Source organism: Ammodytes marinus (assembly GCF_949987685.1).
Source record: "Ammodytes marinus genome assembly, chromosome: 16".
NCBI classification, from domain to species: Eukaryota; Metazoa; Chordata; class Actinopteri; order Uranoscopiformes; family Ammodytidae; genus Ammodytes; species Ammodytes marinus.
This window is the reverse complement of record NC_137220.1, coordinates 5,980,527-6,003,595: the sequence shown is the minus strand read 5'-3', so window position 1 is coordinate 6,003,595 and position 23,069 is coordinate 5,980,527. Positions and strand designations below refer to the sequence as shown.

The window sequence follows — 23,069 nt, the reverse complement described above, 5'->3', positions numbered from 1 at the left end:
CAATCCAGTGAACCTATTAGCAGACTTTGTTGAAAACCCTCTCTCAACAAATGGTAATGGAAAAGTCATGCAGCTGAACGAAAAGAATGAATGTCTATAAACATGGAAATCCATCTTCTCCTGGTGGGGGCCGTATAGCCTACTGCGCCCACAGGGGTTTATTCCCGTTGTCTCCTGGTCTCCTGCCCTGGCCTTTGGGCCTGGGCCTTAGTGTTGTTGACTCTCTCCCCCCTTCATACCGGGGTGGTGCGCCGGTTCGCTGTGTTGGTGTGGCTCGAGTCTTTCAGGTCCTTCTGGATGCAGTTGTGGACCTGCAGGAAGTTGTGGTCCCTCTCGGAGTTGTAGGTGGCGGTGGGCGTGCCGGAGGACTTGAGGGTGTCCCGGGGCAGCGTGTACATGGAGATCTCGGTGGAGGGCAGCGCGCTGAAGCCCTTGAGGCCCACGGGCGAGGTGTCGCGGCTGTGCGACGGGTCCGTGGAGCGGGAGGAGGAGCGCGAGCGACGCCGGTAGCGGTAGCGGTAGCTGGGGATCCGCGTGATGGCCGAGCCCTGGAGGTAGTCGGCGGCCCGGGCCCCTATCCGCAGCTGCCGGTGGCGGTCGATGAACATGTGCACGGCCAGGACGCCCACCATCTCCGCTATGATGAAGGAGAGCGCGCCGAAGTAGAAGGACCAGCCGTAGGAGTAGCTGTTCTTCTTGGAGTCGCTCTTGGAGGGGTCCCCCGCGTTGGCTGATATGTACACGATGATCCCGATGATGTTGCTCAGGCCTGGAGGGGGGCAGGAGGGAGGGGCAGGTGACAGGAGAGGGGTGGGTTAAGGGGGAATGGGGAAAATAAAGAAGAAAACAAGACACACAAGTATCAGTTAAGATGGACTCATACACTCTCAGAAACAAATAAATTTTTGTACCTTTTAGAAGAGATGGTACATTGCACGTTTGTCACTCAAAAACAAACACATTGTTACCTCAAGGGCCAATAATTAGCCCAAAGCGGTACATAAGGGAAGATTGTACCTTAGGGGACATAAATGGACTTCTACTACCACTATGTCTGACAGTGTAGGCAGAGTTATTCTTAGAGGATGCTCAACTTAGTGTATCGTTACCATTGTATGATTCAGAGTGTTGAATCATACACTGTATAGGGGTCGAATCCAACATGACTGATCTAACACGCCTAATCTTTTCCCTCGCTGAGAGAAACAAGGCGACTTCAGGTCTTGACGTAAATCATTTGAGACAGAATTTAACTTTATCCACGATGGAGATGTGTCCTTTGTTCTGTGCTTAGAGACCATGGTATATCCACATATACAGTTTATATATAATGTGCTTTGACTTGTTGGGTTAGTCACACACAGAGAAATGTTTGACATGGTATATCTGGGAAGATGGATGGCAGGGAAAGTGTGTCAGGGACACCGTATTTTTAGAGATGGGTCCCAACGGACGGCTTTTAGCCCGGCAACCGGATCGAGAGAGAGGAACGAAAAGAGGACAAAAGAAAGAAAGAAAGAAGAATAGAAGAGAAGTGACTTGGCAGACTGAGAACAGACCGCTGCATTCGTGGCCTTTGGAATTCACGCCGAGGTAAAATGTTAATCACCAGAGAAGAGAGCAATAGCAACTTCTTTAGAGAAATTGTTTGACATTTTAAAATAAAATAGCCTTTGAAACTTGAGAAAGTTGAACACTCAGAAAGTTCAGTGAGCAGAATATGTTTTTTTTACCAAGATAGAAAGTTGAAACATTCTTCTAAAATGACTGATTTGTATAGATTGCTGATGGTTTCGTCAACTAATATTCACATACGTGCACATGCTGAAGGAGATGAGAGGAGAAAAAAAATCTGAATTGGGCCACTTGAGCCATGTAGTGTAAATACTGCCCAAGGATGTAGAAAACGTTTGCTTGCACATTCACATTGTACCCCATAACCCCTACCCCCCCCCCCCCTGGCCCTCCTGTCCTCACCTGCAGACACAAAGAAGATCCCTGCGCTGAGGATGATGTTGTGGCGTGCCTTGTAGAACTCACTGGCGGCGATGCACAGGCCGCCCATGAAGAGCAGGATCACACTGGTTATGGGAAAGATACTGGAGGCTCGCACCGCACCTGGGAGACAGAGAGAGGGAAAGAAAGAAAGAAAGAAAGAAAGAAAGAAAGAAAGAAAGAAAGAAAGAAAGAAAGAAAGAAAGAAAGAAAGAAAGAAAGAAAGAAAGAAAGAAAGAAAGAAAGAAAGCTTGGTTGGTTCAAGTTCAAATGTATTTATTTAGCAGAGTCAAAAACAGCAATTTGTCGCAGTGGAGTAGGGTGGAGTACGGCTCCCAGGGTCGTTCTCTGCATATTACCCCCCTTTCTTACCCATTTTATCTATGTCTCTCCAAAACTGTCTAATAAAAGCAACAAAAATGCCAAAAAATTTCACATAAAACCCCATAGTTGACCAAAGGGCTTTACAGCTCAAAAACAATATACAAATATACAAGACAGATAACAGTAGAAAGAAGCCAAGGTGTCATAAACTCAACTCAAAACTGAAAGCCAACGAATACAAGTTGGTCTTAAGCAAAGGACTTGAAAGTTTCATACGGTCCGGGCAGTTCTTATATTAAATTGTACATTATGGTGTGCATGTGGTTTTCTGTTTGACTCACACAGAGAGGAGAACAGCCCAAGTAGGCAGCAGGGAAAGAGGAGACTGAAGTGTATGTGAATGTAGTATGATGAGTATAAAGCATAGGGAGGAACAGATAGCTAGAGAGAAACGCACATTAGAATCCATTGCAGCATCTGCTCCTTGTGTGTGAGCACATCCCAATCAACACCCCATCAGGCCTGTGAAAGACTCCATCAACACCGTCTAGTGAGTGTGTGTCCCCACAGTGAGGCCTGTTGTTACCCAACCTTATGTAATCACACCACCGCTTAACTCTCTCTCTCTCTCTCTCTCTCTCTCTCTCTCTCTCTCTCTCTCTCTCTCTCTCTCTCTCTTTCTCTCTCACATACACACACACACACGCACATACACACACTTTCTCTGTCTCTCTCTCCCTCTCTCTCACCCTCTCTCTGTCTCTCTCTCTCACAAACACACACACATGCACACACACACACACACACACACACACACACACACACACACGCACAAGGACACACACACGCACGCACACACACACACACACACACACACACACACACACACACACACACACACACACATACACACACACGCACACACGCACAAGGACACACACACACACACTACACTACACTTCTCCGCAGCACACACACAGAGCTTGCTTGCTGCTTTTATGTAGAATCATGTGAACGGTAGTCAACAACAACAGTGCTAGGGGGCTCCTGGCATCATGTATATGAGCCAGGCCGCAGTGCAGAGGGATGGAGCAGATAGCGTGTCCTTGAAAGCAAAGCAGCAGCGTCCTTTGCAGCTAATTATCAAGAAGCAAAGAGCTAAAAGAGGGATATGCTGTTAGTTTAGGGGTCAAAACAGGGTCAGAAAAGGGTCTTCAAAACGCCCTAAGTTGTCAGGTAAAATGAGGGTCGAATGGGAGGTTGTCAAGCTGTTTGACTTTTGCAGGGGAAACAAGGAAGTCTCCCGGTCATGTCCATTTTCTTTCAGTCACCTTCAGTCATCCTTCCTAACTTTACATCCGCTACTCGTATCCCCTGTTTAACATGCACACTTAAAAGCTATAGTGCGTAACTTCTGTTTCTCCCATGGGGAATTCTGAGTTATTACAACAACACTGTCAGCGCATCTACATGAGTTAAGCCTTCGGTGATGGCGCATGGATTTTATACATTCTGCTGCACGTCCAGGTTTTTTCTTAGATGCAGTAAAGATGTAACAGACATTCAATTACATGAAGATGTTACACACTATAGCTTTAAATATACTCTCTCTCTCTGAAAATACTTCTCTAAAATGTTCAATCAACCTTTTACCATTTTGTATTCAAGGCACGGTGGAAGAAAGGGCTGCACTTAGGTGTCCTAAGGTGTCCGATAAAATTAGATTCATATCGGAGTCTGAGGAGCTGTTGAAGTAACGCAGGGGAAACTATGAGGAAGTCTCCTGAACATGTCCATTTCTTAGAATCACCTTCAGCCACCCTTCCTTACTTCACGTCCTCTCCTCTCTTTCTCTCTCTCTCTCTGTCCATCTCTCTATCCCTCTGCCCCCCCTCTCTCTCCCCTCTTCTCTCTCTCTCTCCCCGCCCCTCTCTCTCCTGTTTAACATGCACACACTTAAACTTTCATCAGGCTGGTTAATTTTTCACCACTTCACCTCATCTCCCCGGTGCGGCTGCCTCTTCAGCACTTTTCTCACTTTCTCCCCAAAGTGCTGACTGCGTGCTGGGCAGGCCTGACTCCGTGCTGGGTGTCTGTGTGCTCTCACCTCCACGGGGACCCGCCATCGGGCTCCTGCCGGCCCATCTGCCTCGCTATACCTGCTGCCCTGCCCTCACTCACTCCTTATCCGTTTGTTCAAAACTTTTGTTCAAGATTACATAATTACTGTACTAGACAGCACTGAGTTAAAACAATAACTTTTAATCAGCGCGGATTTAAAGATGGAGTCAGCGATTCTCGAGAACGCTTGTTGTCATAATCACTTTTTGTCAAAATCATTAAATATCGCCTCACGATCCACCTGTCAGTACTGTGTTGTTTACATACCAGTTTACACCAGATCAGAACAGGGGGCCGTTGATGCTGCGTCCTATTGGGACTGCTGTAGAGATGCACCATCCACTTTTTTTTTTTCAGTTCTGATCCGATACTGATATCTGGGTTTTGAATATCGGCTGATACTGACACTGTCTGATTTCATAATTACAAAATGTGTTAGTGGTGTGTAAGGTTATAAAGGCTGGGGGAACACAGCAAATCTATTTTAAAGTGACTATAGGACAGTCTGGTTGGCTGTTACAGGTCATTTATAGGAAAAATTTGACTGTTCCCTAAACATTAAAAAGTTCCTTTAGTAACGTACATAATAATTCAGATTTCAAATTAGAAAACTTTTATGAAAAAGTTCAGACTGGTTTCAAAAGTGAAAATGTCATGCCATCAATGTGTGTGTGTGTGTGTGTGTGTGTGTGTGTGTGTGTGTGTGTGTGTGTGTGTGTGTGTGTGTGTGTGTGTGTGTGTGTGTGTGTGTGTGTGAATAGGTGAATGAGAGGTGAATTTGAAAGCACCTTGTCCATTAAGGCAGGGAAGCAGGACATAAGTGCAGAGCAGCGCATTCATCATTCATCATTCATCACCTCAACTAACTCTCAAACAGCTTGGTGGCTCGGTCAGGATTTGACCAGCAGGGTATAAATCAAATAAATTCTTGTTTTCCATAGCATCCTACATAAGGCTTGCTGCAATAAAATATCCTCTGTAAATACAGCGTGCTGCATCCTTATGAATCTTGAAAATGAAATGAAGAGACTGGGATTCAGAGGGATTTTGGTATAAATACTGCCCTTTTAAGAAAAGTTAGTATCATCCGCCTCTTAAGTTATGGTGTTTACTGCCTAAAAATCAACTCCAGACATGTTTGAACATATTTAAATATACATTCACTCTCAAAAATATGCCCCCCCCCCACAAAACGTTCAATTAACCTTTAAAAAATGAAATCACGCCCACTTTCTCTCTCCCATGTTGAAACATGCAGAATCTATGACAATGCAAATATATCTAACTGCTGTATAAACTGTGAGGACTGGGGGGAGGGTTTGGGACACAGGTGCGGACCAAAGGGTGTCTTAAAGTTATCCCCGGAGGGATAACCACTAAATCGCTAACGCGAAGAAGGGGAGGGGGAGAAAACAAAAAGCACAAGGCTAGAAAGGGCCACACAGGCTACCTTTTAATATAGAAAAACTAAAGCACAAACTAAACCACCGCTGCCAAGCAGCTAAACGGAAACACACAAGTAAAACAGAAGACTAGAAAAACTTAACACAGAGAGCACTTTGAAACAACCTCTCACTACCTCTTAAGGTGAGATAATGAGCAGCACAGAGCACTGGGATCTCAGGGCATATATCATCTCCTCACACCTGGGTCCAATCAGCCAATCAGTGCCACACACCAGATTGCAGTGAGGGAATCAGTCACCATTCTCACGGAGAACCTTCCGTTTCCTCACAGGACCACCCCTCTAAGGAACGGCACCTGACGTTCCAACAGGACCCCCCACCCACCCCGGGTGGAGGCCTCCCTGGAGGGGCTAGTGGATCGGAACAGACTGGCTGGAGGCGGGAAACATGAGACACGGGGTGAATCCTCATGGACCGAGGAAGCAAGAGGCGAACATTGACGGGGTTTATCCTTCGAATGATCCTGAAGGGACCAACGAAACGTGGCGGCAATTGGCGAGACTCTACCCGCAGTGGGAGATCCCTTGTGGAGAGCCACACCCTCTGACCCACCCGATAGTTTGGGGCTGGGCGGCAATGTTGTTGTGACGTCTTGTTTCGGGCGCAAATTTTGCAATCTGCCACAAACTCGCTCACATCTCTACCCATCCGGGGCCACCAGAATCTCCGTTTGAGAAAACCAATAGTGCGACGAACACCAGGGTGATTTGTGAGGTGTGTGGAGTGGCCCCACTCAAGCACTTGTGATCGCACTCGTGCCGGAACATACCGACAGCCTTGGGGCCCCCCTCCTGGGTCCGGCTCCTGCTGTTGAGCCCCCTGAACCACTGTGTCAATCTCCCCAGTCAGTGGGGCACAGATGTGGGTAAGGGGCACAATGGGCTCTGGAGAACTGTCACTATCTGAACACTGGAATCGTAGAGATAAGGCATTTAGCCTCTGATTTTTTGAACGTGGACGGCCCTTATGTTTACTAATGACTTCACTAAGTTCAGCGCACCCTGCAGGAACCCCATTTGCAAGAAGAGACACAGAGGGCGAAGAATCAGAGGGAGTCAAGGTCTCAATAACCCCGAGAGTCAGGTGGTCACTGGGGGTAGCACAGGGAAGGCCTACTGAACTGTGAGATTTTGAGACAGAGGCACTCGTGGCAGGAGGGGGCTCACATCCAACAGGTTGGCGTTGAACAGAGTCTGATTCCATCATGTGAGATGCACAGTTTGGACCCCAGCTCATCACCCTCCCAGTCCTCCAATTGATGTGAGGGTTGTGTTCCTTGAGCCATGGGTGTCCCAGAATGAGGGGTAACTGAGGTGTATCAATAAGAAAAAACTTAATCTCTTCCGTGTGATTGCCGATGCGAATGAAAATCGGGCAGGTGACCCTCTCAACCCTACCCCTACCCCTACCCCTACCCAATGGTTGCCCATCCACTGCACTAATTGCGAGTGGACAAGGAAGATCATAAATGGGTAAATTGAGCTTTCGGGCCAGGGTTGAGTCCATAAAACTACCTGCTGCTCCTGAATCAACAAATGCAGAGAAGGCGCGCCAGTGTCCATCCCATAATAACTCAAAGGGCAAAGGGGTGCAACTACTGACCACGGGAGGGGAATTATTACGACTCTGCAAGACCTCCCCAAGGTCTGACACGCCTACCCTGATTCCCTGCTTATTGTGTTTCTGCGTTGAGGGGCACTGGCGAATGAAGTGACCCACACTCCCACAGTATAGACACACGCCACTGCTCATACGCCTCCGTCTTTCCACGGGAGTAAGCCGTGCGAGTCCTATTTGCATGGGTTCCTGATCATCATTGTTGAGGGACCCTTCAGGCAGGGTAGGTCTTTCACAAGGGATGCTAAACTCCTCAGACATCTGGTGGGTGTACGCTTGTTTTCTCTCTCTATTGCGCTCACGAATTCTGTTGTCAATTCTAATAGCCAATGAGATTAAATCCTCAAGTGAATCTGGAACCTCACGGGAAGCGAGCTCATCCTGAACTCTCTCAGACAAGGCATGACTAAAAGTGGTCACTAGAGCCTCCCTGTTCCAACCTGACTGCGCAGCTAAAGTCCGGAATTTAATTGAAAATTCTGCAACGCTTGCAGAGCCCTGACGTAACCTAAGGAGGCGTTTGGCTGCTTCGTGGCCACTAACATCGTGGTCGAACACGCGCCTCATCTCCGCCATGAAGAGGGGCGCGTCAGCGCAGACTGGAGTCTGCCTATCCCACAAGGCTGTAGCCCATGAAAGGGCCTTTTCCGAAAGAAGGGATATTATATATGCGACCCGGGCTCGGTCGGTGCTAAACATAGAGGGTCGTAACTCAAAAACTAAACAGCATTGGGTTATAAATCCCTTACACCTCCCTGGATGCCCGTCATAGCGGGCTGGGGTTGCCAGCTTGGTCTCCTGGCCTACAAAAGGGTCATGGGGTGGAACTGGAGGTGCTTGTGCTTGGGTAGGGGTTGGCCCAGGTGGCTGTAAACGGGCCAGTATCTCCCGAAGCATGCAGTCCTGCGAGGCCTGTTGCTCTACAATGGCACGTAGGGTTTGGTCGTGTGAGCCCAACATGGCTCCTTGAGCAGAAATAGCCTGCCTATGGACCTCTAAACTGTCAGCACTAGTGGGGTCCGCTGTGCCCTGCATTGGGCTGCTCATTCTGTGAGGACTGGGGGGAGGGTTTGGGACACAGGTGCGGACCAAAGGGTGTCTTAAAGTTATCCCCGGAGGGATAACCACTAAATCGCTAACGCGAAGAAGGGGAGGGGGAGAAAACAAAAAGCACAAGGCTAGAAAGGGCCACACAGGCTACCTTTTAATATAGAAAAACTAAAGCACAAACTAAACCACCGCTGCCAAGCAGCTAAACGGAAACACACAAGTAAAACAGAAGACTAGAAAAACTTAACACAGAGAGCACTTTGAAACAACCTCTCACTACCTCTTAAGGTGAGATAATGAGCAGCACAGAGCACTGGGATCTCAGGGCATATATCATCTCCTCACACCTGGGTCCAATCAGCCAATCAGTGCCACACACCAGATTGCAGTGAGGGAATCAGTCACCATTCTCACGGAGAACCTTCCGTTTCCTCACATAAACATGTCTCCTTCTTTATTGTTAAGTTAATTATTTTCCACATCACACTTGTACAAGTTGCATAACAGAAAAATAAAATAAAAATGCGCCCGTTTGGTTGACGGGCTATAGGCTACATGTGCTCTTCGGGGCTCTATGTGAGATATTCTCAAGGACAATGACATCATGCGGCCCATGTGCCATGTAATGTTATCCGGTTATTTGTGTTCCCCTGAGGCTCAACACTAATGATTTCACTGACCTTTTGTCTGGTGCCATCGGTGGGCCAAACGTTTCACTTTTGCACAAAAAAAATACCAAAATCTAAAAGGCGGAAGGAACTGGCTTGAAATGTATCGAGCATATTCACTATTCTACAGAGTATATACTGCACCCATAACATTTATAATTTTCTAATGGCCAATGGGTCAGCACTTTAATGGCCCCAAACAGATACATTGATTTAATTGTAACGACCCCATGGCAAACAAACATTACGTTTGTAGCCTAAACAAAAAATCTATATGATGTGGAGTGTAAAACAAAGCAGGGTTCCATACGTATGAAAAGATAAAGGGCTTAATTAGTTTGTTCAATAAATGCATCATGTCAAATGAATGAATTAAAAACACTTTTCAAAATAAAAGGTTTAGATTGATGTATATTTTTATTACAATTTTATTTCCCAATTAGATATCAATAAATAAATGCTTTTAATATTTGGTCCTCCTATTTAAATGACCTCTAATGTGTTTAAAGGACAACAGTTAAAGAAATACTATCATTCTATAATAATAAACTTATAAATTATTTCCTTTCTTAACGTGTGTGTGTTTTTCAGTGTACAAAACCTTTAAACTTGTCTCACTAACAGAGGAGCAACTGACACTATCTGTATTATGATAATTGATTGAAATGACCGACTAACGAGTCCCTTATGAATGTGCTTTTGACCCTGCACACAGTGATGTCTCTGCTCCTTGTCCCACCTGCGTTCATCATGTCATTATGTCATCAGTCAAAGGCCTTATCACTGTCTTTAACCTTGCCTTCAGCAGCACAGCGGCCATTGAACTCCGACCTGAATTATGAAGGAGATTTTAAATCCATTATTCACCGTCCGCCATTTTTCTTTCATGTGTCTGTCACCTTGTCGTCTTTTGCCACCGAACAAACGTCCCCTGTCTATTCCTTTCTCTCTCTCTCTCTCTCTTTCTCTCTCTCTCTCTCTCTCTCTCTCTCTCTCTCTCTCTCTCTCTCTCTCTCTCTCTCTCTCTCTTCTTCTCACTTAATATATAATGCGCTAGACACTGCAGTTGAATAGGGTTACATGTTTAACTTATACATATCATCATAAATCTTTGCCAGGTAAAATATAAAACATATTTTTTAGTCTGAATACATTTTCACAACCTGTGAGAGTAGAATTTTTTTTGGATACAGACTTTTTTCATTTTATTAAGCAAAAAACTATATGTACAGGTCTAAAAAAACAACATTATAATAATAACATTCATAATAGTGCTAAGATGGAAAGTTTAGTGGATGTAAGTGCTTTAGAAGTTGAGATATTTGGTTAAGAGTATTGAAAAAGTTGAGATAATGGTCGTTAAATATGGCTGTATAGGAGAAATATAGATACAGATACAAGGCGAGACAAGGTTTAGTCAAATAAACACCTAAATGTACATTTTGGACCTTTGATTTATACTACTATGGGAACGCTATGGAAGTAAAATATACAGAAATCTCAAAATCGACCAGTGCTTACATTTTCTTCCCCCTAGAGTGTCTCACCGTAATTCACACTCAGTCAAAGCACGAGACCATTTGAAAGATAAAGTGTCATATACCCCCCCCCCCCCCCCACACACACCGTACTGTCTTTCACTGCCTCACCCACTCTCTTCCCCTCGTCCCTTTGCGCTACCAGAGGGGATTGTGGGGGTTTAGGGTTACGTGTGAGGTGCTTGATTAAATATTAAGTTGTCTTGAGGGTTGACCCTTCTCTAAATGCACCACTCTTTCTAGTGTCTCTCAAGCTCTCCTTTCATTGGTGATGCCTCTGGAAACCTGGCCTGAAATAGTCAAAATCATGTCTTATACGCTTTAACAAAAATCTGATTGAAAGTAAATGTGCAGAAATATTATAAAAACTTACGCCATATCAAACGGTCTCCAAGGCAAAAGTCATTGTTTTTATAGAGCTTTCATGCGGAGAACTGCCGTGATTCAAAATACTTATGTCATAAGAACCAGTGCATAGCCCGCCTCGTCTAAACCAAATTTCTGTAAAGTTGATCACACTTAAATGAATATATCATTCATTTGGATTGATAAATATGCCTACAACTCTTTCCAGATGCTTTATTATCATGCATCTAACTCCCCAAATTACACAGTGAGAAGGATTTTGTGGATTTTGGGTTTAAAGGGGCTTTAAACTCTGAAGCTATTGACACGCCACTCACAGCACATTGTACCTGTCTGCATGGGACAGGGCGCCGGGCTGTTTCTCATCCATCAGCCTCATTTGCCGGGACAAATGAGGGATTTAGGGTTCCAGCCAAATGTATTGATTGTTGACGGAGGTGCAGGTTTAATAGTGCAGGAGCTCAAGGTGACACGGAAAGTTTAAGAAAGCTCAGGGAGGCTGTGACGCGGGCAAATGTAGAGAGAAAAACAACACTTGCACTCGTCAAAAATGAACAAAATAAACTTATTTTAGCTGTTTGACTTTTAAACTTTTATTTTACTAAGGAGCTGATATTCATGTGCATTATTTTATTCACTATATCAATGTGGTCATCATTTAGCAAATAAACTACAACTCATAATTGGCAACGCATGTTCAATTGTGATCATTTTGCTCCAAACTAACAGCAGTGTTTTAATTCCTAAAGCTGTTGTTAAGCCTTTTTACAGAATTGAATTAAGCCTCGTTAATTATCTTTAACTCGTATCAACATTGCTCAACGGTATATAGTGAGTTTTATATAGAAGCAAATTACCATTATGGTTTGAATCTTACAACTGCTGAATATAAAGTTTATAGCGTGGACAGAAATATATATAGAAGTATTAAGTACAGTAAGATTTAGTTGACATATTTGGATAGACGTTACAGGTACCCAGTGTTCAACAGCTATATTCAAATAGCTCAAAGTCAGTATATTGTAATTCAAATATAATAATTCAATTCAAATAAAACAATAAAAAGAAAGGTTGCTCAAATTGGCAACATTTGTCAAACTCAAGACAGTAAAATTCTACACGTGAAATTAAGACCTGAACATCCAGGAAACCAGTGATAAGCATTCAAGCTTGAAGGGAATCAATCAGTCGTATGAGTTTTAAAATTGTTATGGCCGTCCCCTTTGCTTCCAACAGTTAACTGGAAGAAAAGGCTGAGGTTAGTTATTAGGATTAATTAGTCAGAACGGCCACAAAGATGAGACTAAAACCCAGGTTTAAAACTCCAGGAAGAGATTCTAGATTACAATGCTCCCTTGCTAACCCCTGTCTTTAAGCCACGGTGGCCTTCAAGGACAAGAAGCTATTACTAAAGATAGCATCATTCACTACTGCCTCAAGTCTTTCCACGATATCAAGTAATGAAGTGAAGATATATTTAGTTATTTTTTCTATAGTACTTCTTCTTCATCTTCCAACAGGTGCATTTCCCAAGGACACCAACTACACTGTATATACAAATTCACAAATCCGTTAAAACCATAAGAAACATGGCACTGCAACATGGATGTATGTAGATATAAAGATTCATTCTAAGGTCATCAATTTGAATTTTCTTCAAGCGATTACACTAATTAAAACACGCTTATGAATATTATAGCCTAATGCATTTCTACCAAGTCTGTTCCAAAAATGCCAATACGAGTTACACACCATTTAAAAAAAGAAAAGCAACTTAAGGCAACTTTAGCACACAACACAACACATTATCTGAAGCCTTCATCAAACCACATTATGTCCAAAGATATAAGAACTGCTCTGTACAGAACAAGTGCCTTTAGGTCCAGAGATCTTGTGAGCAATCTTAAAGTGATGAGGAGTCTTGTGATGTTGGAGCTAATTTGCATGGCTCTGGGGCTCGGCTGGCCTGCAGTGCTTCTCTCCAGTCCGATGCATTCGCCGTATTAACATCCATGTTTAGCAGCGCAGTGTATAAGTGCAGTGACCTTCACAGTGACCTCCCAGCATGCACTGGGCCTTCTCCAGTTTGCCCCCCCTCCCCTCCCCTCCTGGGTTTGGCTGACCATGTTTTATACCACAGAAGAAGAGGCTAAGTATATGTTGGGATACACTGTAATATATGCACTCCTGCGTGATCTTGAGTGTGTCAGTGTTCATATGTAGATACAGGTGCCTATAAAAAAATTGAATATCATGGAAAAGACATTTCAAAAAGTGAAGCTTTCATATATTCTAGATTCATTACACATAGTAATAGTAATAGTAAGGCAACAACATTTTGTTTAATATGTGCACTATAGTGCATTTATTGAATGACAATAAAAACTATTTTAAGTCTAAGTCTAAGTCTAACAGAGCAAAATATGTCAGGCCTTACTTTTGTTTTAATTTTGATGATTACGGCTTACGGCTCATGGAATAAAAAATCGAGCATCTCAAAATATTAGAATATTGCATTAAAAAAAAGATTTGTAATACAGAAATGTCATCTTTCTGAAAAGTATATTTCAACTAAATTCGTTTTACTATAAGTGTAAAGAATCCAGAATATATGAACGTTTAAAGATACATTTGGGCCAAAATACATTTCTGATCTGCTGCTACATTGTGACACATCCAGAGCTCGCAGGTCCCCTGGGACAGGTCTACTCTCAGTCCCCAGAGTTAGGACCAAACATGGGGAAAGAGCTTTCAGTTTTTATGCACCGCATATCTGGAACAAACTCCCGGAAAACTTGAGGTCTGCTGCAGCTCTCAGCTTTTTTAAATCAAAGACTTTTCTGTTTGCCATCTAGCCTGGAACTTTTTATTTTCATCTTTTGATTGTCTTTTGAATGCAATTTCTTCTCAACTTTACCTATTTGTCCGTCTGTTTTCACTCATTGTTTTTGCTATCTCTTAAATGCAATTTCAATATTTTCTTACGTCTAATCTTGATGTATTTCCATGCCCTTGTAAAGCACTTTGAAATGCCTTGTGTCTGAATTCTCCTATATAAATAAACTTAGCCTTTTTCTTGCCTTTACGTATGGAGCCCGGAGCAGCTTGTTGCCTGCAGCGAAGGCCAAGGGGGCCATAACTATCTATGGCCCCGGGGCGCTGAGGCTGCTGCTATCACAGGCCGGATAGTTCAAAATCAATCCTTCAACAAACACATTCTGGAGTTTTTTTTTTAAACATCTTCAGTCTCCATGTTTTTAGGGAGCGTCTTGCTGAGCCCCTGTCAGAGTAGTTGGGTCCTGCCTGGAGGGATGTTTAAGCACAGCAGCACCCCAGGGCCACCCAGCCACGGAGAGTGACACACTGACAGATAGACAGAGACTAGAGTAGTCTGCTGTGGTGGATGGGTTAGTGGTAGTGTAGAGTGAAAAAAGGACATGTCACTGTCACACCATGTGTAACAGTGAGAAAAATGGCTTTGGTTGATATGTTTGGAGCTGACATTGACCTTCTATTAAGCATTACTGTAGCTAATGGTTAATTATATCAGCCAACCTCTGAAATATTGTGTTTTTTTCTTCTTTTTACTGATCAGATATATGAAGAAACTCGCATACAACTGTAAAGAAATAATACTGCAGGTGAATAGGGTTAAAAAAAATGAAGCTATGGATATCATCATGAAAATAAACACTTAAATGTTCATTTTTGACCATTTTTTAAACTATAATGAAAGAAGACATGTTATGGAAGTGCTTGAATGAACTATGTTTTGGACTGACATGTCTCTCGCCTTCATTTTACTTTTTTCGTTTTGTGCTCAAAAGCCAAACAATGAAAAAACCCTTCAAAAACGTTACGGTGCAACTTTAGTCTCGTCTTGTGGGAGATAATAGTTTAACGACCGGAATGACCTATTATTGTATTACATCAGCATTTTATCAAAGAGGAAAAACTGTTATTCTGACATACAGTCCTGAGTAGTGGTGACTCTCCTGAAAAAAAAAAACGCTGTCTATCTCCGGCTGCTGTAAAAAACAAACGAGCCCTTTGCAAATGAAAGCTTTGACCTCCCAGCTAATAGCTAATGACAGCGGTGACCTCGGGAGCGTCTTGTGTTTCTGAGGCGCTCGGCCCCACATGAAGGGAAGCTCCAGGGAACCTCTGATTAGCTCTCAGGTCAACGTTTTGATTTGGGTCGAGGTCACACCATCACACACAGAGAGAGAGAGAGAGAGAGAGAGAGAGAGAGAGAGAGAGAGAGAGAGAGAGAGACAGAGAGAGAGAGAGAGAGGGAGAGACAGAGAGAGAGAAAGAGAGACAGAGAGAGAGAGAGACAGTGAGACACAGAGAGAGAGAGAGACAGAGAGAAAGAGAGAGAGAGAGAGGGACAGAGAGAGAGAGAAAGAGAGAGAGAGCGAGAGAGTACGCAGCATCTTCTCTTTCTTCCTACACAACATTCTGGCTATCGTGGGACAGACAATGTTTCTGGGGTCGAAAAGACCTGCTCTGCACTATGACTTTGGCAATACCAGCCAACCTGTCACCTGATCACACTAACACTATAGATGGAATAAAGTTATGACTATCGCACATCAGTTCCATCACGGCCAAAGTGTAGAGACTTTGAACTAACAAAGTTGCAAATTCAAGCATACAAGTTTTTTTTAAAGATTTTTAATCAGCTTTCTAACTACTTTATTTTGTAGAGGTAAAGGTAAGGTTTGGAAAATACCTTCTCAGGACTAAAACTTCCACTATAAAAAGGGGCTAAAATGTTACTACACCAGAGTTTAGCGTGACATTAGTGGCTTTCTTTTCTAATTCTTTGACGATTTGATAATGTGAACGCAGAAGCATAGGTTTTTCATTTCAGCCATGCATGTACAATTTACAGTCGTCACCTACAAAGGAGACCCAGCTTTTGTTTACTTATGTGGGAAGTACACTAAATCTAAAAAATTATGGGGAGTTTTGTAATGAAAAAGCTTGAAAGGCATCTAAGGGAGTATAAGCAATAGTCCACAGAACAGAAGTTATCTGTTCATCTTTACTAAAATCTAATGAATCAAAGTGAGCTGCATTCATATTAAAACTAACGGGAAGTTGCACCAAACTTCTTTTCAAACAAGACCAAATAAACCCTTCAGCTTTCCTCTAAGTCTCACAGATTTCTATTTATACTGGTTGGAGGCTGCTTGCCTTCTGATGATGATTGGCACTTTTCTATTTACCAGCCCTATCACTGCTTGTTGTCCTGTCAGGAGCTGAGATGAGCTTTGGCACACACCAGTTTCCCTTTCCCCGGATGGAGGAAATCTCATCCACTTTGATTTGAACAACAACACTGAATATTGGGTTTTCTCTGATCCTTCATTTACACATGCAGGAAGAGTTGGAAAGAAGTGAGAGAGTATTGGCAGAACTAACTCACTAGTAAACTCACAAACTTATTGGCTGTCTTAGTGATGGATGAGAAGATTTATTGAACTCTGAGATCCTATGTTAGCCTGGCTCCGCCCGCCCACCTACTTCCGCCCCAAATTTAATTTTCCCTTCAGTAGTCAGTCTGGGGATGGGGTGTATTAGTGGGATTCTGCTCGTCCAGAGTTTTGGTTGTCCAATCAGCGAACAGAGCGAGTGGCTGAGAACGATAACGTCGAAGTCACGCTCCAGTTTCAGTTGAATGCTGCGTTCCTTTATACTCGGAAGAAGGAGATTTAAGACTTGGTAGTTCCGAGTTCCGACCTGTCTGTGTTCCAGTGCATCTACTCGGGAAAGTATGGACGCCTAGAACCTTTCTCATCCAAATAACTAAACGTTAGGCTCTAGCAAGTTACTGTTGCCAGGTACCGGTAGATCCATAGACTACAATATGTAGTGAAGTCGGAAATTTCCGAGTTTCCAGTAAAACTGGAACGCACTGTCAGAAGCCGGCTCATGACGTATGGCACGACCAAACGTTATGCGATTGGTTGGTAAGATCAAGAAAGTGGCACTGAGCAGATCCAATAGTTTTAAACTTCAACAGACACCCGCCTCCAAGTGAGAGAACGTTTGCCAATTACAGCACTTCCAGACCTTCTGTACAAATGAAATTAAGTACGATGGTCTGGTAGCACCAGGCTAATCCTATGTAGTATAAATGCGCATTTTTTTTTAGAAATCGGTTCATCCCAGCCTGAGAAAAGGCAGAAAGAGTGTTTTATGGTCTCACTGTCTAACCCTTCATTTTCCCTTGTATGACATCACACATGGGAAAATGTAGGATTAGGGTTAACAGGACAGCTGGGCCAAGGGAAGACTGAGGGAAGACTGAGTAGAGAAAAACCTCATTCAATAGCGATTTTATAATGATAGAACGCTAGTTCCGTATGGGTGAAGTATTCCTTTAAGTGTCCTACCTTTGGCTCGGGGGGGCAAGGAAGAGGAGGAGGAACCTACACTTTAGAGAGAGAGCAGAATATACAAGGACGATAGAAGGGGAGAGGGACAGTTTCCTGAAGATGTACAGAGTTTACTGTGCGGTCAATCATGTCTAGCTGCTCTGTAGGAGTCCAACAAAGTGTTTTAAGCTGGACATGGAAACAGGGATAAAATAACACTGGTTGCATTTTGCCACTTCGCAGCACCACAGCGTTCAGAGACACAGGCACCGTCATGCCCAATAACTCACAAAAGTTCATTTAGTCTAACTTGATAGAACCTGAAGAAGCCTGCAGGAAGTAGTCGAAATATGTCAAACAAATGAATACTAGTCTGACCATCATGCCTGTTGGTGGCTACTTGGGCCATGCTTTGTAGTAATGAGCGTTGGAGGGTTTAGTCTGCCCTGCCCAGCCCTGTGGTCCTGCCAGCATGCGTGCCAACCCGCTCACACAGACACAGGAGGGGGAGAGCGGATACCCAGTGTGCTGCATCGATCGGCTCAGGCTGGTTGTCCGGGCCCTGGCACCGCTCAGCTGACAAACAACTTAATGAGACCGTCATGCAGAGGCCCGTGGCTGGGTTTGTCTGCCGCAACTCGTCCCCTACACACTGTGGCTTTAACTCATGGAACCAAGAGTCCAAATGGGAAATTATATGAGTGGGTTTTCACACACTGCAACCGACACTCACACTTACACTCACTGCTGGCAGTTACTTTGGGAGAGCACCGGGAAACACGCACGCACACACACACACGCGCACGCACACACGCACATGAACACACACACACACACACACACACACACACACACACACACACAAAGGTAGTCAATCCAGTTCAAGAGTATTAAAGCAAATTCTTTGCATTTAATAAGAACTAATCTAAATGTTGCATTTAAAGTTCTGATTCTGCTTATTCCACCAACATTTCTGGGGATAAAAACCTGAGAAAATGTAAAATGTAACGAATTAATTGCTTCTTTAAACTAATCTGCAGCACCAGCGTCCCATTAAAGGGGCTGATTAGATACCATTTATGTATAAGATTACTCTGTAGAAATCCCTAAATGAAAAATGATTACATTACATTGATCTTTACAGAGCCCAGGAGGTGTCCTAGAGAACAAATACAAAAGTTGGCAATGGATATAAAATCTTTATATAAATAATAATGTATCTTATCTTCAGCCGATCATTTGAAAAAGTCATCTACGAAGAACACCGGAACTTTTAGGCTGAGCTTCTATTTCGCATTATCATCCAAGTTTTAATGCGAAACAGTCGGTTACTGCAAAAAAAAACTTTGAAGTGATCTGAAAGACAGCAAAAAACTCACGCTTAGCCCAATAACTTTGTTACTAAGTTCATAATCTTAACAGAAGAAAAGCAATAAGGTAAAGGACACCAGACAAGACTAACATGAAGGTAAAAGGCTATGCTAAATCGAAAGCACGATATACTAAATTGTCCATACTCTATATATTTTTTGCTTTATGACAACTCCGGGGCTTTGAAGATCTTTGTTATCTGTCAGCGTAATACAATATATATACACAAGGTCACACTTGGAAGCTTTTGTGCTGCAAACTACAGCTTGTGCCTCAGCTTTCAATATTCAACTGACATCCATGAAACACACAAACATAACCAAGTGCACAAATAGTACACACACACACACACACGCACGCACGCACACACACACACACACACACACACACACACACACACACACACACACACACACACACACACACACACACACACACACACACACACACACACACACACACACACACTCACTGTGCACGTGAATAAACTTGCACATTGTCCTCTACACAAAGCCCCTTCCATCCTCTCTTTCACTCTCTGTCTTTTCTTTTCTTACTTTCTCTCTCTCTCTCCCTTTCTCTCACTCTCTCTCACTCTCACTCCCTTTCATTGACAGGGTTGAGAGGAAATTAGCATTGGCTCTTAATCAGCCTCCCCCAGCCCAGAATGTGCTGATGTGCAGTACAGGGTCATGCTAATCAGGTGCCTCAGCTCCCAGGCACATTGATTTAATACTACAAACGCTTATTAATCCCCTCCACACCTCCTCTGCCTCAATACTCAGCCCTTGCTTCGTCCTAGCCTCGCTCGTCGCCACTCAACCCCAACTCTCGACCCCCTTTCCCAATCGACACTGGCATCCACTAAATACAGGATACCGCCAGCAATCTCCAAGTCCAATTTAAGAGTTTTTAAGACCTTTTCAATGCCACTTAAAATTAAATTTAATGCAATGAACGTCACGGCCATACTGGCAAAAGTAGGAAGGGTATAAAGAAAAATCTGTACGCATTCTAAGGTAGCGTACTTTATATAAAAAAAACATTATACACTTACATTCATGTAACAATAGTTTTGTAAAGTGTGTACATACTCACAATAACAAAATCAAGACGTGCTTAGAACATGTTTCTGATGTTAAGTACTTATTTTATTCTAAGAAAGGGCAATCAAAAAATGTACGACCTTTGAAGGGAAATTCAAATCTTCAAAGCCCTATAAAGTTCAATCCTTTTAAGCAGGTATATACCCTGTTACCATCCCTGCATAAAAAACAGTGCGAGTTAAGACAGAATATGTTACGATACACATTGTAAAACATGGCGCATTCAAAAAAACAAAGGGGAATTAGCTTTAGTGGCTAAATTCACCAATGTGCTGAAGAAGGAGAATTGCTGACGCAGCTCTAACAGCCGTGTCTGAAAGCTTATGTGTCCTGACAACACACCTCGCAGGCAGGATGAGGGTTGACTTTGAATTGATTAGGAAATAAATGCAAAGTCTCACTCGCTGCCTTTTATAAACTACAGCAAGAGTAAAGAGTGAGAGCTGAGAGGTTCGGATGTGGCGTTCAGGGACACTTCTGGGAATTCATTAATGAGCTAGTTGGTAATGTTTTACTGGTCCATTGTTTGTTTTGACATGTTTTCTTGATTTTTCTTTTGTCCTGCATTTCTCATTTCCCCTCTTCCCAGTGATTTACACCATTTAAAATGTTCATTAAAATCACCTCAACTCCAAGTGACAGATATACAGAGAACAAGTGCCACAGTAATCAAAGGGTTTTTATAGAGAGATTCAATACGGTATAGTGATAATATTCTTGCTTTAAAGATAGTATGAGAAACTTTTAGATATTTATTTTTTAGATAACAGTCACATTTTTCCCTCTGATGTGCATAAATGACCTATAAAGGCAAACGAAAATCTCTTAATCACTCTTAATTTAGTCTGTGTAAATCCCGGAAAATGTAAAGACATACGTATATGATATGATCCCTGCAGACACGCACATTCCATGAACACAGCTCTGTCTTATTAACATAACACACACACACACACACACACACACACACACACACACACACACACACACACACACACACAAAGAGGGGTCAGTGGAACAGTGTCACTGAAATCCCTTCACATGACAGGCCTCGCTCAGACAATTGAACTTCCTCCACAGAACACATTTCAATTACTGTAATCAGCCTCCACTCCACTGCTGATGTCCCCACACATCAGGGCTTGATGTTGGCGTGACAACAACATCACACACACACACACACACACACACACACACACACACACACACACACACACACACACACACACACACAGACAGACAGACAGACAGACAGACAGACAGACAGACAGACACACACACACACACACACACACACACACACACACACACACACACACACACACACACACACTACCGGGAAAGTAAACGCAACATATTTGATCCCACTAACCCACAGTAAAGACCAAAAAGAATATTACAAAGATCTTATATGGACTCAATTAATTGTGTGATCATTTATATAGGCTGATATGATAAAGGGATGTGATATTTTTTTTATATAGTTTTCTAACTGAGGACAACTGAATATTTTTAAAGATACAGTGTGTAGATTATTGTATGAAGATTAGTGGCATCTAGTGGTGAGATTCTAGATTGGAACATTCCCTTGCTATCCACTCCCTGTCCTTGAATTGGCCTTCAAGGACATGAAGCTATAGTAACCAAAGATGGCATCAACCACCACTGCCTCAAGTCTTTGCACAATATCAAGTGATGAGGTGAAGATGTATTTAGTTATTTATTCTACAGTACGTCTTCTTCTTGGTCTTCCAACAGGTGCATTTCCCCAGGACGTCCACTATATATAAAAACGCATAATGCCGTTAAGTTTGTCCTTTCTGTGCTACTGTAGAAACATGGGGGAGCAACAATGTGGCGCACCCTGTTCCTCTGCAGATAGAAAATGCTCATTTTAAGATATGACATTCAATTTTATTTTAAAGTGATTAAACACTAATTAAAACATACTTATGAATATTATATTCCATTTCTACCAAGTCTGTTCTTCTGACTATTGTTAATACATTCTACACACTGCACCTTTAAATCCAGTATTGTTTCACCCACTTCTCCTAGCAAACAGTCTATTTCTTCCCTGCCTTTGTTGGTGCATTGGAACATTTTGTTGCAGTGTCACCGCCACCAACTGACAAGCAGAACAGCGTGAAAACAAAAACGCAAACAAACAGTAACAAACAAACTCATATAGCAGCTCACTGACGCATCAACGAGTCCCATTATTTCTGCACACAGACACATTTCACAGACACATTTCACACACACAAACACACACACACACACACACACACACACACACACACACACACACACACACACACACACACACACACACACACACGAAGCGTTCAACTTTCCTCTGAAATCTGATGTCAACGTTACGTGACGCATCATTCTACAGTGTGTGACCTAGAGATATGCACACAAAGCACATTGTCAATGATGTATCTCACACAGGAGTCACCTGTGAGCCACACATGACTTGTGCTTTCTCTTTATGTTGCAGGACATTTGGACATTTTGATCTAAGGTGGATTTGATTTAATATAGATCAACTTTCCCTCCAACTAACATGTTGTGTATTGTATAACATGCAATGACAAATATCTACAATGCTAAATCACATTTTCATTTCAATATTTATTGCACAAAAAGTCAGCCAGACTTGACTCTTTACTGCTTTTTTTCATATATATTTTTATCACCTTTCATATCTATTTTAACAATTTTATAATCATGTTAAACTGGCAATGTATTTTCTTAACGCTATGTGGCTTTTGTTTATCCTTCAATGTTCATTTCACTCTTACGACAAAATTGTACTTTTATATAAATGATGCTCTGTATGTCTGATTGTTATTGTATGTGTTTGCACTTTGTTGGACAGGAGGAGTGACATTTCATTTTTTATGTATGCAACGACGCATTTTTCTCTCACAATGGCAAGGACTCTCCAGGCTGTAACCGTCTCACAACTGATTAATAACTGTGTGTGTCTGTGTGTCTGTGTTTGTGTGTGTGTGTGTGTGTGTGTGTCTGTGTGTCTGTGTCTGTGTCTGTG

At 42.8% G+C, this 23,069-nt stretch overlaps 1 protein-coding gene across 1 annotated transcript in view; it reads right to left on the bottom strand.

Moving 5' to 3' along the window:
• Positions 1-233: 233 nt before the first annotated feature.
• cacng2a (calcium channel, voltage-dependent, gamma subunit 2a) overlaps positions 234-23,069 on the bottom strand; it is a gene marked incomplete at both ends in the record, with an annotated part of 74,323 nt that continues 51,487 nt past the window's right edge. The window contains 2 exons of the mRNA XM_080043371.1: positions 234-769; positions 1,978-2,118. Coding sequence (XP_079899497.1) covers positions 234-769; positions 1,978-2,118 — 677 coding nt within the window. The remainder of the gene's footprint in view (positions 770-1,977; positions 2,119-23,069) is intronic.